Consider the following 14,444-nt stretch of genomic DNA (forward strand, 5'->3'; position numbering starts at 1 on the left):
CCCCTAATTTTCCAGGAAAAAATTTGGTTTTGGGATATACTCACTGTATAAGACTACCCCCTTTTTTTCAAGCCCCACTGTGCCATCACATTGCATGCCCCCACTGTGCCATCACATTGCATGCCCCCACTGTGCCATCACATTGCATGCCCCCACTGTGCCATCACATTGCATGCCCCCACTGTGCCATCACATTGCATGCCCCCACTGTGCCATCACATTGCATGCCCCCACTGTGCCATCACATTGCATGCCCCCACTGTGCCATCACATTGCATGCCCCCACTGTGCCATCACATTGCATGCCCCCACTGTGCCATCACATTAAATGCCACCACAGTGCCATCACATTACATGCCCCCACTTTCCCCCCCACTGTGCCATCACTCACGTTTTGCAGGCCGGTGACAGTCTCCGTCTGCTGCGAGCGTCCATGATTTCAAAGCCGCGCGCCGTCTTCTCAGCGTGTCCTGTGATTGGCAGAACACAAATTTTCCCAGTAAAACAGAACAGAAAACAGAACAGAGGCGCTGCTGGGAAGATTTCTGTTCCGCCTATCACAGGACAGCGAGGACGCGCTGAGAAGACGGCGCGCAGCTTTGAAATTATGACGATCGCAGCTGCACGGAGACCGTACCCGGCGTATAAGACGACCCCCGACTTTGGATGCATTTTTTTGCATCCAAAAAGTCGTCTTATACGCCGGAAAATACGATATATATATATATATATATATATATATATATATATATATATATATATATATATTTTTAGGGCTGTTACTGATCTAAATGTTTGTTCGATTAATCGTTTTTTTGTTTTTTTTTATATTAATCGACTAATTTCGATTAATTATAATGCACATACAGATCCAACTACTTTTAGCTGATCTCCTTGCAGGCTGATTCCCAATGCAGCTACCAACAACTGGAAAAATGGATAGCAGGATACAAAAAACACACAAACGCAGCACTGGATGGGAATAGCATTAAAACCTTTATAGTCTTCAAGTAGGTAACAAAATAAATATTGCACTGGAGATAAAATCGATGTAGCTACATACATTGTAAAAATGGTGCGAGTAATACCAAATGGTAGCAAACGCAGTCTTAAAAACATGTAGCTAAGTATGATACTGATATAAAAATGTGTACAACGATGCCACTGCAGAATCCAGATGAGAAGTTTAACATCAGTCCGTCGGCATGTAGATGTCCCATGAAGGGAACTATCACAACTCCCAGTGGATGGTTGTAGAATCCCAGGTTGATAGAGGGAAGTGTAACAGCCCTTGCGTGTGGCAGATAGTAAGGTCCCGCCGGCATGCAGATATGAAGGAACAGCAAAGGAGCCCTTCAGATGCATACAGTAAGCCCCGCCGGTGTCCGTGACGTCACTGGATCTCCGATGGAACTCCCTGAAGGCCCGGAAGCCGGCGGAGAGGTGAGTACCAATCAAAATTATTTTGATCGATCTTAAAAATTAAAGATTAATCGATGAATTAATAGTTAATTTCCACAGCCCTAATAGATAAAGCATATATATTATAGATAGATATATCTAAGGGCAGTTCACACTGGTGTTTTACCGCATTGCAAAATGCTGGTCACAGCAAGGACACACACATTTTTATTTTTTTTCTGTTTTATTGACACTGTAATTAAGCTTTGATAAAATGCAGACATGTTGCATTTCATTACAGTGCGGTGTACAGAATTGCATTTTATTGTGCAGTGAGCTGTTCTACAGTGACATGAATGAAGTGTACTTTTGTACACTTCAAATAAAGTTCAGTGTTTTAAAAAAAAAGAAGAAAAAAAGTAGTTGTGTGATGCGCTGAATAGCGCACCACTCCGCCCCCTACCAAAGTCAGAACAGACAGGTAAATCACTCCGTTATACTCTCTGGCAGCTGTCTGTGAGTGTAACTGAGGCCAGCAATCAATGGCTAGGTTTTATATTGTTTTATATTAAATTATTAAGTCATGCTCATCCCTTTCTATTATCTTCTGTTTTCTTCTAGTTACACAATTGTGCATTGTAGCAGGGAAAATAATTCCCTCATTATGATGCTTGCCACTAATTGACAGAATATGCTTAATTGGTATGGCATCTCCAGATACGTTGTCTTCTATGAGGAAGGGAACTGGAAATGAAATGCGCTGAGGCCTGGCTATTTTTATCCCGAGCAGTGGATCTCGTTTCAGCTTCTTGACACCGAAATGGTGATTAGATTTCCAGTGGAGTTAATTGTTTTGTCTTTTCTGAGCATTTGATGTTTAAAGCTTTGCAATTGCCACAAGTGCCCATGAGCTGGCTGCAGTGTTGTAGAGGTCTCTGCTAATACATACAAGTTTAATGTTTTATATGACATTTTAAAAGCTTGTAGTAGCTAGTATGTCTCTGTGCTCTGCTCTGCTATTTCCCTTCTTTTTTGATATAGCTGCGTAGAACAGGTCCAAGTGGTAGGGTGGCTAAGCAAGTCAGTCCCCCGGTACTCTTGAGTGCCGTTCACATCACAAAAATGTCTTTCAGATCCGCTCTGGATGCATCTATGCATGCATGTTTTTTTAACACATTTTTGATGTTTTCCAGTGCATTTTTGTGGTGTTTTTATGCAGTTTGTTTTGTTTTGTTTCTGAATGCATTCTAGATTTCTTTTTTTCTCCTGGTGTGTGTGTGTGTGTGTGTGTGTTTGTTTTTTGTTTTTTTTTCCTTTTACTGGGGTCCAGTGAATTTTTGATGCGTTTTTTTTTTTTTTTATTTTTTTTTTTTTATTATTTATTTATTTCTGGAACGTGAACTATGCCATTGGAACCCATATAGCACAGTATGTAGTGTGAATGGGCTCTGAAGCTTATGTGGAGGCCAGGATGCACCAATCTGGGTTGTGGTGATATAACACATCCCTTCTCGAACTGTGTGTGTGTTGTTGTGTTATATATATATATATATATATATATTCTCATTCTATGTAACCTAATAAAGATTTTGGAAGGGAAAGTTTTTTTTTTTTTTTTAAAGTGTTACCCCAAAATATCATATTAAATATGTACAGTACGTCTGTTTTGTAAATGCTGTTAAATCAAGTATGTTTCTACTTTGTTTATATCGAGAGGGAAATATGTTTTGATCCTGGTATTCCCCCCCCCCCCCCCCTTTTTCTAAATTGGTGTGACAACACCAAGCACAGAAGCAGATCAGTGACATGGTCAGATTACGTGCCATGAAACCTGTTTAGAATTACTGAACCCTGCTGTATTGATTGATCCCTTAACTCCTGTAACATATAGTTCACAGTCACACGCGCACCTGAAAACAGAAAAAAAATGGATGTGTGTTCATGTGCATACCCACTGTATCTCATGCACATACAGGTAAGTCACTTTGTGCAGCCGCGCCGCCCTGCCGCAGTGTATGTGCGGGGGGGGGGGGGGGGTTCCGGAAGTGGTTGGTCACTTAAATCCCCATTCAGTTTGAAATTCAGCGAGTCGTCTTCACCATGTCTAGATGTCTAAATACATTGAGTTGCTGCCGTATGATTGGCTGGTTAGCAATTTGTGTTACTGAGCAATTTAACAGGTGTGCCTAATAAAGTGGCCGGTGAGTGTATGTCCCTTGCTAAAGAACATTATTTTTGATCAAGTTGTTATGGGTAAAGTTCCACTTTAAGTGAGAATACCCGTTTAAGTCCACTCCACGATGACATGCTACACTAACTAGACCCTCTCTCCTTTTTTTTTTTTTTCTTTCAAGTATAAATGTAACTAGATATGGACAATGGTATTTAAAAAAAACAATTCTTCACGTAAATGGATAACCTTTTTAAGTTTATTCTCCCTTCTTTTTTATTTCTTCAAGGTTCAAAGGATTTGGTGGTTAAAGCACAAGTGTTGGCTGGTGGCCGAGGCAAGGGAACCTTTGAAGGTGGCCTTAAAGGAGGAGTGAAGATTGTATATTCGTAAGTCATCGCTTGATAAGCTTGAAGTTTCATAAACTATTGTCTTCCCTCTGTAAATCTTTTTAAAAGGGTTAGTTCACATTTTCAACAAAACCTCCACATGTATTTCAGCATTCTCAGCTCATTGCATGCCACTGCTTCTTTTCTACTTCATTTTCATAGGACGTGTAGCTTTTCCGCAAAGGCTCCCAGGTAGCCAAAACCCCTCTGTCTTGCCCTAATGGCAGGATTGGCTAGAGGTTCGAAGTGGCAGCGGCACACTGGCTTGTTCAAATGGAATGCATGTGCTGTATGCTTTCGCTTTGTCAGTGATTAAGCTCAGCGTTGTGTGAGAGCTGATGCTAGATTATCAGAACAAGCCCCTGAAAAGCATTAGATATCTCCATTTGAAAAAAAAAAACTCCAAAAAGCTCAGGCTACTTGTTCTTGTCCATTCAAGAGGTCCAGCGTTCCTAACATACACTTTTTCGAACGAAAATTAAGTAATAAAACCTATACCAGTCCTGCTGTCCTCATTAACTACACCTGGCTTTTCTTAATAGGGAATCTACATTGTTTTGCACATATTTTATTTTGTAAGGCCCAATGCACAATGGATGTTTGAAATTTTCCTCTGAATGCCTTTCATTCCTGGCCGGAAAAAGCAGCTTATTGCACGCGCGTTGTCAAGCTTTTGAACATTTTTGGATTCCATTTAACATAATATTTAGTTTAACTATTGAAATAAACACTCAAGTGCTAGCGTTTAGGCTACACATGTTTTCTGCTCAAAAGCTCCCCTTCTGAATGCACTGGTAGTGTGTGTGTGTGTGTGTGTGGGTGTGTGTGTGTGTGTGTGTGTGTTTTTTATTTTTTATTTTTATTTCCCCTGCCTTTAACCCTTTTACTGCTAGTTCAGTACATTGTGCGATTTGCACTGCATTTGATTCGCTAGAGGCCAGGTGAGAAATCTTGGGTCTTTTAGACCCTGAATGTCTCATTAACCACTTACCTCCCGGACCATATTGCTGCCCAAAGACCAGAGTACTTTTTGCGATTCGGGACTGCGTCGCTTTAACAGACAATTGCGCGGTCGTGCGACGTGGCTCCCAAACAAAATTGGCGTCCTTTTTCTTTATCGTACATCACGGGACACAGAGCGGCATATTCATTACTATATGGAGTACCTTCAGGTGATGGACACTGGCAATCTCAAACAGGAAATGCCCCTCCCTATATAACCCCCTCCCATAGGAGGAGTACCTCAGTTTTTACGCCAGTGTCTTAGGTGTTGGTCATGGTTTAGCTTGCCTCCGCATCCTTGGGATTAGGTGAGCTAACCGGTTCTGTCCAAAGGCCTCAGCGCTAAAGTGGTCAGTAACCGGACCCCAAACCCTTGGGGTATAGCCCATAATGCTTTTCTTTTTAGAGAGCTGGACCCTGGGCCCAGAACTTAGAAACCTTTGGGGGCCTAATGTTTCTGTTGCCAGGGTGCTATATGGGCCCAGGACAGTGGATCCTTCATAGGAACCCAGGGCCTGAAGGTCTAGACAGCCCCACGGAGATGGGGGAAGATTGGGCCTCTTGCTTGGCAAAGTCCTGCGGCATGGAGCAGGTAAGTGAGGGGAAACTTGCGGAACTTGGTTCTTAGCAGGTTTTTTCTGGGGGGTCACAGGGGACATGCCTAAAGTTATGCGCTGCATCTGGCAAAGTAAGTCACATATCTTAATGATAGGATGGCTCTATGTGTTATTCCCCATAAGAGGTGACCTCCCTGGTAGTATTGAAAAGCATTGAGTGAGGCTGTGTGTGTGTGTGTGTTCAGAGAGCTGTGCTTACCTGCAAGCCTCCAGGCGATGCTGCATCGGTTCTTCCTCCTTAGCCTGGATGACAGGCAAACGCTGGCCTCCTCGTGGGGACTTCCTAAGGTTCTCCCTTAACCCCACCCCCCCCCCCCCCCGTCGGCGCGCGCGTCCCCGTGTTATAGACGCAATTTCGCGCCGTTAGCTGAGGGGGGGAAGGGCGGGTCAGTTGGTTTAAGGAAGGGGCGGCCCTTCCTTTTCGTTCCATCAGCTCAGTCTATGCTGGAACTGAGGAGGAAGAGACCAGAGCGGCAGCACGGGGCGCCGAGGACACACAGTGGCCAGAAAAGATATTAGTCTTCATAAGACTGTCTTCAAGCCTAGAAATAGGCTGTTCTTTTCTATCTCAGTAGTTTTTTCTTGGCAATACTACTAAGGGGGACAGAATGCTTTTTCTTTCTTGGATTTAAAAAAAAAAAAAAAAAAAAGAAAAAGTAAAAGATCCAGCAGGGAGAGAAGGCATTTTTTATCCCCCAAACAGGGGTTTGGGCAATTAACTATTTATAGTCCCAAATACCGATAAGTTAGCAGGCGTACCTCGGTATTGTACCATGGCATCCGGGTCAGAGGGTACAAGAGGTGGGGATTCCCCCAGAGAGTCTGAGGTCTCGGACAAAGTTATGCCGCTGCTTTCCCGAATTGGAGCCTTGGGGCCATCGGGATCTGGGGCTGGAGCTGACACGGGTCAGTCCAACCCTAAGATGGTCACGGACGAGGTATTATTCACCTCTTTAAAGGAGATGGGAAAAAAGAATGGAAAAAATGATAGCCATGGCTATGCGGGGCAGAAAACGGAATAGATCTCCGTCGCCCGAGCGTGGACCCTCAGAAGAGGAGGTCCTTTCCTCAGGGGAATTGGACGACCTCTTGGACAAGGACCAAGTAGGTTCGGGGATCGAGGATCCGGATACAGGGGAGTCTGGAGCAGTCTCCCAAGGGGAGAGCTGGTGGGTTCAAGCCTTAACGGACTTGGTCCATAGTGCATTCAACTTGCCAGTACCAGATCTCCAAGTATCGACGGTTTCAGCTTTGGGCTCACTAAGGGCGCCTCAAAACAACGCAGTGTTTCCGATCCATCCTCTGCTAGAGGAAGTTTTGTTCCAAGATTGGAGCAAGCCAGATAAGATCTTTTTACCACCTAAAAGATTCTCTGCCCTATATCCTATGGAAGATAAATTTTCCAAGAGATGGGCTACCCCTGCGGTGGACGCAGCCATCTCATGTGTTAACAAATCTTTAACATGCCCTGTAGAAAACATACAGGTGTTCAAGGATCCGGTTGATAAACGCTTGGAAGCACTACTTAAAAACTCCTTCACTACTGCAGGGGCAGTAGTGCAGCCAGCTGTGGCTGCGATTGGGGTTGCTCAAGTATTATCGGATCAAACTAAGCAGATGCTTAAACTTATTCCTGCCCAGCAGGCAGAAGAATTTTCGGATGTCCCTAGGGCCATACGCTTTACGGTAGACGCGATTAAGGATTCTATCCAGCAAGCGTCACGTTTATCGTTATCCCTTATCCATATGAGAAGACTCTTATGGTTAAAGAGCTGGGAGGCCGAGCCCCCATGCAAGAAGCTCCTGGTAGGGTTCCCCTTCCATGGAGGACGACTCTTCGGAGAAGACCTGGATAAATACATTCAGACCATTTCAAGCGGCAAAAGCACTCTTTTGCCAACTAAGAAGAAGTTTCAGGGGCCTGCGTTTAAACGACAGTACTCCCCTGGGCAGGGGCCCTCTAATGCCAAACAGTATCGACGGCCTCCTGCGAAAGCAAACTTCAGCTTCAGCAGCAAATCGCAGGGACAGGCTGCTAGAGGCAGGAAGCAGTGGTTTCGCAAACCAGCAAAACCAGCCCCCAAGCCGACCTTATGAAGGGGCGCCCCCACCCACGAAGGTGGGGGGAAGGCTGCGTCTCTTTTCAGAGGTTTGGGAAGCCAGCATTCCCGACAAGTGGGTACGGTCTTCCGTGGCCACGGGCTACAAATTAGACTTCCTAAGGTTTCCTCCTTCTCATTTCCAGGAGTCAAGGATTCCAAACGATCCGGAGAAGGGAGCCGCATTAATGACGGCATTAAATCATCTACTCTCCCAGGAAGTAATAGTAGAGGTACCAGTCCTGGAACAGGGGCTGGGTTTCTACTCCAACCTATTCATCATCCCAAAGTCCAATGGAGATGTCAGGCCAATTTTGGACCTAAAGATGGTAAATGCATACCTAAAAGTCCGCTCATTTCGGATGGAATCCGTGCGGTCAGCAGCTGCCACACTCCAAAAGGACGACTTCATGGCGTCCATAGACATAAAGGATGCCTACCTTCATGTTCCAATTTATCAGCCACATCAAAGATATCTACGCTTTATGGTGGCTTTGCGTCATTTCCAATTCGTGGCGCTTCCCTTCGGGTTGGCTACGGCCCCCCGGGTGTTCACGAAGGTCCTAGCCAAGCTAAGGATCCAAGGGGTCACGATCCTAGCATACCTGGACGACCTCCTAGTCATAGATCACTCGTCTCCTGGCTTGGAACGAGCAGTGGCCCTCACGGTCCAATACCTCGAGAGGTTCGGCTGGGTCCTAAATCGAGAAAAGTCAGCATTCCAGCCCACAAGGCAGTTGGAATATCTCGGCATGAGGTTAGACACAGAACAACAAAGGGTGTTTCTACCTCTGATGAAGGTCAAAGCCATCAAGGAATTAATCCTACTGGTTCTAAGCAAGAAAGAACCGACCATTCGCCTATGTATGAGGTTACTAGGCAAGATGGTGGCCACATTTGAGGCGGTACCGTACGCCCAGAGCCACACTCGCATCCTGCAGGCAGCCATCCTGTCAGCATGGAGCAGAAGGCCACAGGCCCTTGGATATCCCGTTGCCGCTCTCATCAAGAGTCCGACAAAGTCTGTGTTGGTGGTTAGACCCTCAGAATCTACTGAAGGGGAAGTCTTTCAGCCCAGTGGCTTGGAAGATAGTGACCACAGACGCCAGCCTGACGGGCTGGGGAGCAATTTTGGATGGTTGCACTCGCCAAGGTACTTGGGCAAAGCCAGAGAGGCAGTTGCCCATCAACATCTTGGAGCTCAGAGCTGCTCGACTAGCCCTCAGGGCTTGGACGTCCAAATTGCAGGGGTTCCCGGTGAGAATTCAATCAGACAATGCCACGGCCGTGGCATACATAAATCACCAAGGGGGAACCAGGAGTCAAGCCGCCCAGAGAGAGGTGAGCTTGATTCTCCTATGGGCAGAGGCTCATGTGCCCTGCATATCGGCAATATTCATTCCAGGAGTGGACAACTTTCAGGCGGACTTCTTAAGCCGCCAGACTCTGTTGCCGGGGGAATGGTCTCTACATCCACAAATCTTTCAAGCACTCTGCCAAAGATGGGGAGTGCCGGACGTGGATGTCATGGCATCGAGACTCAACAAGAAGCTAGACAGGTTCATATCCCGCTCAAGGGATCCGATGGCCTGCGGAACCGATGCGCTGGTTTGCCCTTGGCATCAGTTCAAACTTCTTTATGCTTTTCCCCCGCTCCAGTTACTACCCCGCCTGCTGCGCAGGATCAGGGTGGAGCACATACCAGTCATCCTGGTAGCTCCAGCATGGCCCAGAAGGGCATGGTACTCACTAATCCTAAAGATGGTAGTGGGAGACCCTTGGACTCTTCCTCTACGGCCAGACCTGCTATCGCAAGGTCCGATCCTCCACCCTGCCTTACGGCATCTAAATTTGACGGCCTGGAAGCTGAATCCCTGATTCTCAGGGGTAGAGGTCTGTCTCAGAAAGTAATCTCTACCCTAATCAGAGCCAGGAAACCGGTCTCTAGGGTGATTTATTACAGGGTCTGGAAGGCCTATGTAGGCTGGTGTGAGTCCAAGCTATGGCTTTCTCGCAAGTTTACCATCGATAGTATTAAGTTTTCTCCAGCTAGGAGTGGATAAAGGACTGGCATTAAGCACAATCAAAGGACAGATTTTAGCTTTGTCAGTGTGGTTTCAGCGGCCGCTGGCCACCCACTCGCTAGTTAAGACCTTCCTTCAAGGGGTCTTGCGTATTAATCCTCCAGTTAAATCCCCGCTTTGCCCGTGGGATTTAAATCTTGTTCTGTCAAGTTTACAGAAACAACCGTTTGAGCCGTTGGCTGAAATTCCTTTGGTTTTACTGACAAGGAAGTTAGTATTTTTGGTCGCCATAGTTTCCGCCAGAAGAGTATCGGAACTGGCGGCCTTATCCTGTAAGGAACCATATCTTATTTTTCATAAGGACAAGGTCGTTCTCCGCCCTCATCCTTCCTTCCTACCGAAGGTTATATCCAGTTTTCATCTAAACCAGGATTTGGTATTACCATCCTTCTTCCCTAAACCTACTTCCAGAAAGGAAGGGTTGCTGCATACCTTGGATATTGTCAGGGCCATGAAGGCCTATCTTAAAGCTACTGAGAAGATCCGGAAAACAGATGTGTTGTTCATTTTACCGGATGGGCCCAAGAAGGGGCAGGCAGCTGCAAAATCCACCATCTCGAGGTGGATTAAACAGTTAATCACTCAGGCCTACGGCTTGAAAAGGTTGCCTCCTCCGGTATCATTAAAGGCTCATTCTACTAGGGCCATGGGCGCCTCCTGGGCAGCACACCACCAGATCTCTATGGCTCAAGTTTGCAAGGTGGCAACCTGGTCTTCTGTCCACACGTTTACAAGATTCTACCAGTTGGACGTAAGAAGGAATACTGATACAGCCTTTGGGCAGGCAGTGCTGCAGGCTGCAGTTTGAGACCCTCGGATTCCGGGGGCTCCCCTTTTTTGAGTTAAATTTAAAAATTTAAAATTATTTTTCTCAACTAAGTTGGATTTATTATGATTTGAGTATATCTCTAAATTAAATCCTTTTGTCTTGGAGATGTTCTCCCTCCCCTCATTGTAAGCATTGCTTTGGGACATCCCATATAGTAATGAATATGCCGCTCTGTGTCCCGTGATGTACGATAAAGAAAAAGAGATTTTTTAATACAGCTTACCTGTAAAATCTTTTTCTTGGAGTACATCACGGGACACAGAGCTCCCACCCCTCTTATGGGGACCATTTTGGGAGGCATACTGCTTGCTACAAAACTGAGGTACTCCTCCTATGGGAGGGGGTTATATAGGGAGGGGCATTTCCTGTTTGAGATTGCCAGTGTCCATCACCTGAAGGTACTCCATATAGTAATGAATATGCCGCTCTGTGTCCCGTGATGTACTCTAAGAAAAAGATTTTACAGGTAAGCTGTATTAAAAAATCTCTTTTTTTCCCACAAATAGAGCTTTCTTTTGGTGGTATTTGATTACCTCTGCGTTTTTTTTATTTTTTGCGCTATAAACAAAAATAGAGCGACAATTTTGAAAAAAATGAATATTTTTTGCTTTTTGCTGTAATAAATATCCCCCAAAAATATATAAAAAAACTTTTTTTTTCCTCAGTTTAGGCCGATACGTATTCTTCTACATATTTTTCGTAAAAAATAAGCGTTTATTGATTGGTTTGCGCAAAAGTTATAGCGTTTACAAAATAGGGGGTATTTTTATGTCATTTTTATTAATATATATTTTTTACTAGTAATGGCGGCGATCAGCGTTTTTTTTTTTTTTTTTTTTTCCGGTATTGCGACATTATGGCGGACACTTCGGACATTTTTGACACATTTTTGGGACCATTGGCATTTTTATAGCGATCAGTGCTATAAAAATGCATTGGATTACTATAAAAATGCCACTGGCAGTGAAGGGGTTAACACTAGGGGGCGGGGAAGGGGTTAAGTATGCCTGGGTGTGTTCTTACTGTGGGGGGGTGACCTCACTAGGGGAAACACTGATCCTCTGTTCATACATTGTATGAACAGAAGATCAGCATTTGCCCTGCTGACAGGACCGAGAGCTGTGTGTTTACACACACACAGCTCCCGGTCCCCGCTCTGTACCGAGCGATCGCCTGTGCCCGGCGGCGATCGTGCCCGCCGGGCACACGCACGGGAGTCGGGGGCGAGCGGGGGGCGCGCGCCCCTAGTGGCGGCTGAGAGAGAGGACGTTATACTACGTGCTCTCGCCCAGCCGAGCCGACCTGCCGACGTAGAGCGGCGGTGCGCGGTCGGCTAGTGGTTAAAGGAGATGTAAAGGCAGTCGTTTTTTTTTTTAATCATAATGCATTCTATGCATTAAGATAAACCTTTTGTGTGTGTGTGTGTGTGTGTGTGTGTGTGGCAGCCTCCCCAGCACCCCCAAATTACTTACTTGAGCCCCATCTCTCTCCAGCCATGTCCACAAATGTCTAAGACGTCTGGGAACCTCCTCCTGATTGGCTTAGACACAGCACTGGCAACATTGGCTCCCACTGCAGTCAGTCAGCCATTGAGGGGAGAGAGGGGTGGCGCCGGGTTGGGGCTCCACATCTGAATGGACATAGGGAGCTGTGACTCTGCTCCAGTCCCCCCATAGGAAGCTGATGACTGTGAGGGCACTCGATAGGAGGGAGGGGCCAGGAGCAGCAAAGAGACCCGAGAACAGGAGGATCCGGGCTGCTCTGTGCAAAACCAATTGCACAAAGGAGACAAGTATAACAAAAAAAGAGACTTTGCAATCACTTTAAAAATAATCTGTCACAAAAAAATAATCATATAGGGGACTTTCTGTCCCCGATGTAATAGAAAAAAGTTTAGTAAAGAATCCTTTATTTTTTTTTTATTTTTTTTTTTAACCATTGCAAAAAGTTAGTCACATCCAAGCACATAACATTCCTCCCAAAAAAAGTTTGAGGGCCCCCCCTCAACAATCCCCCAAAACATGGAGGTATAAGTGTAAACTCGGGCGCTGGGGCAGCCTATGCACGAAAACATTGATTGTAAGACACATGTTACACATTTCCGTGCATGCTGGAGTAAGAACAATAAATGTATCACCGGACCACCTGCATAGCTCTAAACTGATGACCTATAGCAAGGATATGCAATTAGCGGACCTCCAGATGTTGCAAAACTACAAGTCCCATCATGCCTCTGCCTTTGGGTGCATGCTTGTGGCTGTCAGAGTCTTGCTATGCCTCATGGGACTTGTAGTTCTGTAACAGCTGGAGGTCCGCTAATTGCATATCCCTGACCTATAGGGACTGTTAAAGCGTTGCCTATGGAAAATATAGGGTAATGAAGTTTTTGGCCATTTCATGGACGCATGCATTTTTTTTTTTTTTACATTCAGCAGGACCCATGCAATTTTATGGTTTGACATGTTTGGTATCTACTTACTCTCCACAACCTCATTGTTTATATTTTTCCAAACATGGGTAATTTTGTTGCATTGGTGTGCCCTAAAATAAACTTTAAGTGTGTGTTTTATTTATTATTATAATAATAATAATAATATTTATATATTTTGTATTTTTCTGACATTTTGTGTTTCCTACATCTTTGTGCTGATATTGTGTAACATATAAAATTGGAACTACCACCATTTCATTCTCTAGGGTGTCTGCTTTCTGGTAATATATTATGATTTGGTGGTTTTATGCAGTCTTAAGGGCTAACAACATTTTTTTAAACATATAGTGGATTTACACACCCCTGTTAAAATGTCAGGTTTCTGTGATGTAAAAAAAAAAAAATATGAAACAAAGATAAATCCTTTCAGAACTTTTTCCATCTTTTTAATGCGACCTATAAACTGTACAACTCGATTGAAAAATAAACTGAAATCTTTTAGTGGGGGAAGTAAAAAAATTAAATAATGTGGTTGCATAAGTGTGCACACCCTCTTGTAACTGAGGATACAGGTGTGTTCAGATTCCGAACTAAGCAATAACATTCTAACTTGTGTTAAATGGGGGTGAGTACAAATCTGATTAACCCCAAATAAAGTTCAGCTTTTCTAGTTGGTCTTTCCTGACATTTTCTTAGTCGCATCCTACAGCAAAAGCCATGTTCCGCAGAGAGCTTCCAACGCATCAGAAAGATCTTATTGTTTAAATGGTATAAGTCAGGAGAAGGATACAAAAGAATGTCCAAGGCATTTAGATATACCATGGAACAGAGTTATGTGGAGAAAATATGGCACAACAGTGACATTGGCAAGAACTGGACGTCCCTCCAAAATTGATGAAAAGATGAGAAAACAGGTCTATAGCAACATTAAGTGTGCTGCAACAATATCTGGCAAGTACTGGCTGTGTGGTACTTGTGACAACAATCTCCCACATTTTTCATGTCTGGGCTATAGGGTAGAGTGGCAAGACGAAAACCTTTTTTCTTACCAAAAAAAAATAAAAATATCCAAGCCCAGTTAAGTTTGCAAAAACACATCTGAATTCTCCCAAAAGCATGTGGGAAGATGTGTTATGGCCAAAAAGTTCAACCTTGGTTTCATCAGACCATAATTCCAAAAGATGTTTGCACACCACCAAAAGAACACCATACCCACAGTGAAGCATGGTGGTGGCAGCATTATGTTTTAGGGCATTTTTTATTCTTCAGTTTGAGAGGCCTTAGTCAATGTAGAGGGAATTATAAACAATTCCAAATACCAGTCAATATTGGCACAAAACCTTCAGGCTTTTGCTAGAAAGCTGAACCTTGTCTTTCAGCTTGACAATGACCCAAAGCATACATTCAGATCAACAAAGGAAT

General features: G+C 44.6%; 1 protein-coding gene across 1 annotated transcript in view; it reads left to right on the plus strand.

The window, feature by feature from the left end:
- SUCLA2 (succinate-CoA ligase ADP-forming subunit beta) overlaps positions 1–14,444 on the plus strand; it is a 108,045-nt gene that overhangs the window by 33,390 nt on the left and 60,211 nt on the right. Inside the window, exon 3 of the mRNA XM_040341247.1 lies at positions 3,861–3,960. Within this exon, the coding sequence (XP_040197181.1) occupies positions 3,861–3,960 (100 nt within the window). The remainder of the gene's footprint in view (positions 1–3,860; positions 3,961–14,444) is intronic.

This window comes from Rana temporaria, chromosome 2 (assembly GCF_905171775.1).
Source record: "Rana temporaria chromosome 2, aRanTem1.1, whole genome shotgun sequence".
Lineage (NCBI taxonomy): Eukaryota > Metazoa > Chordata > Amphibia > Anura > Ranidae > Rana > Rana temporaria.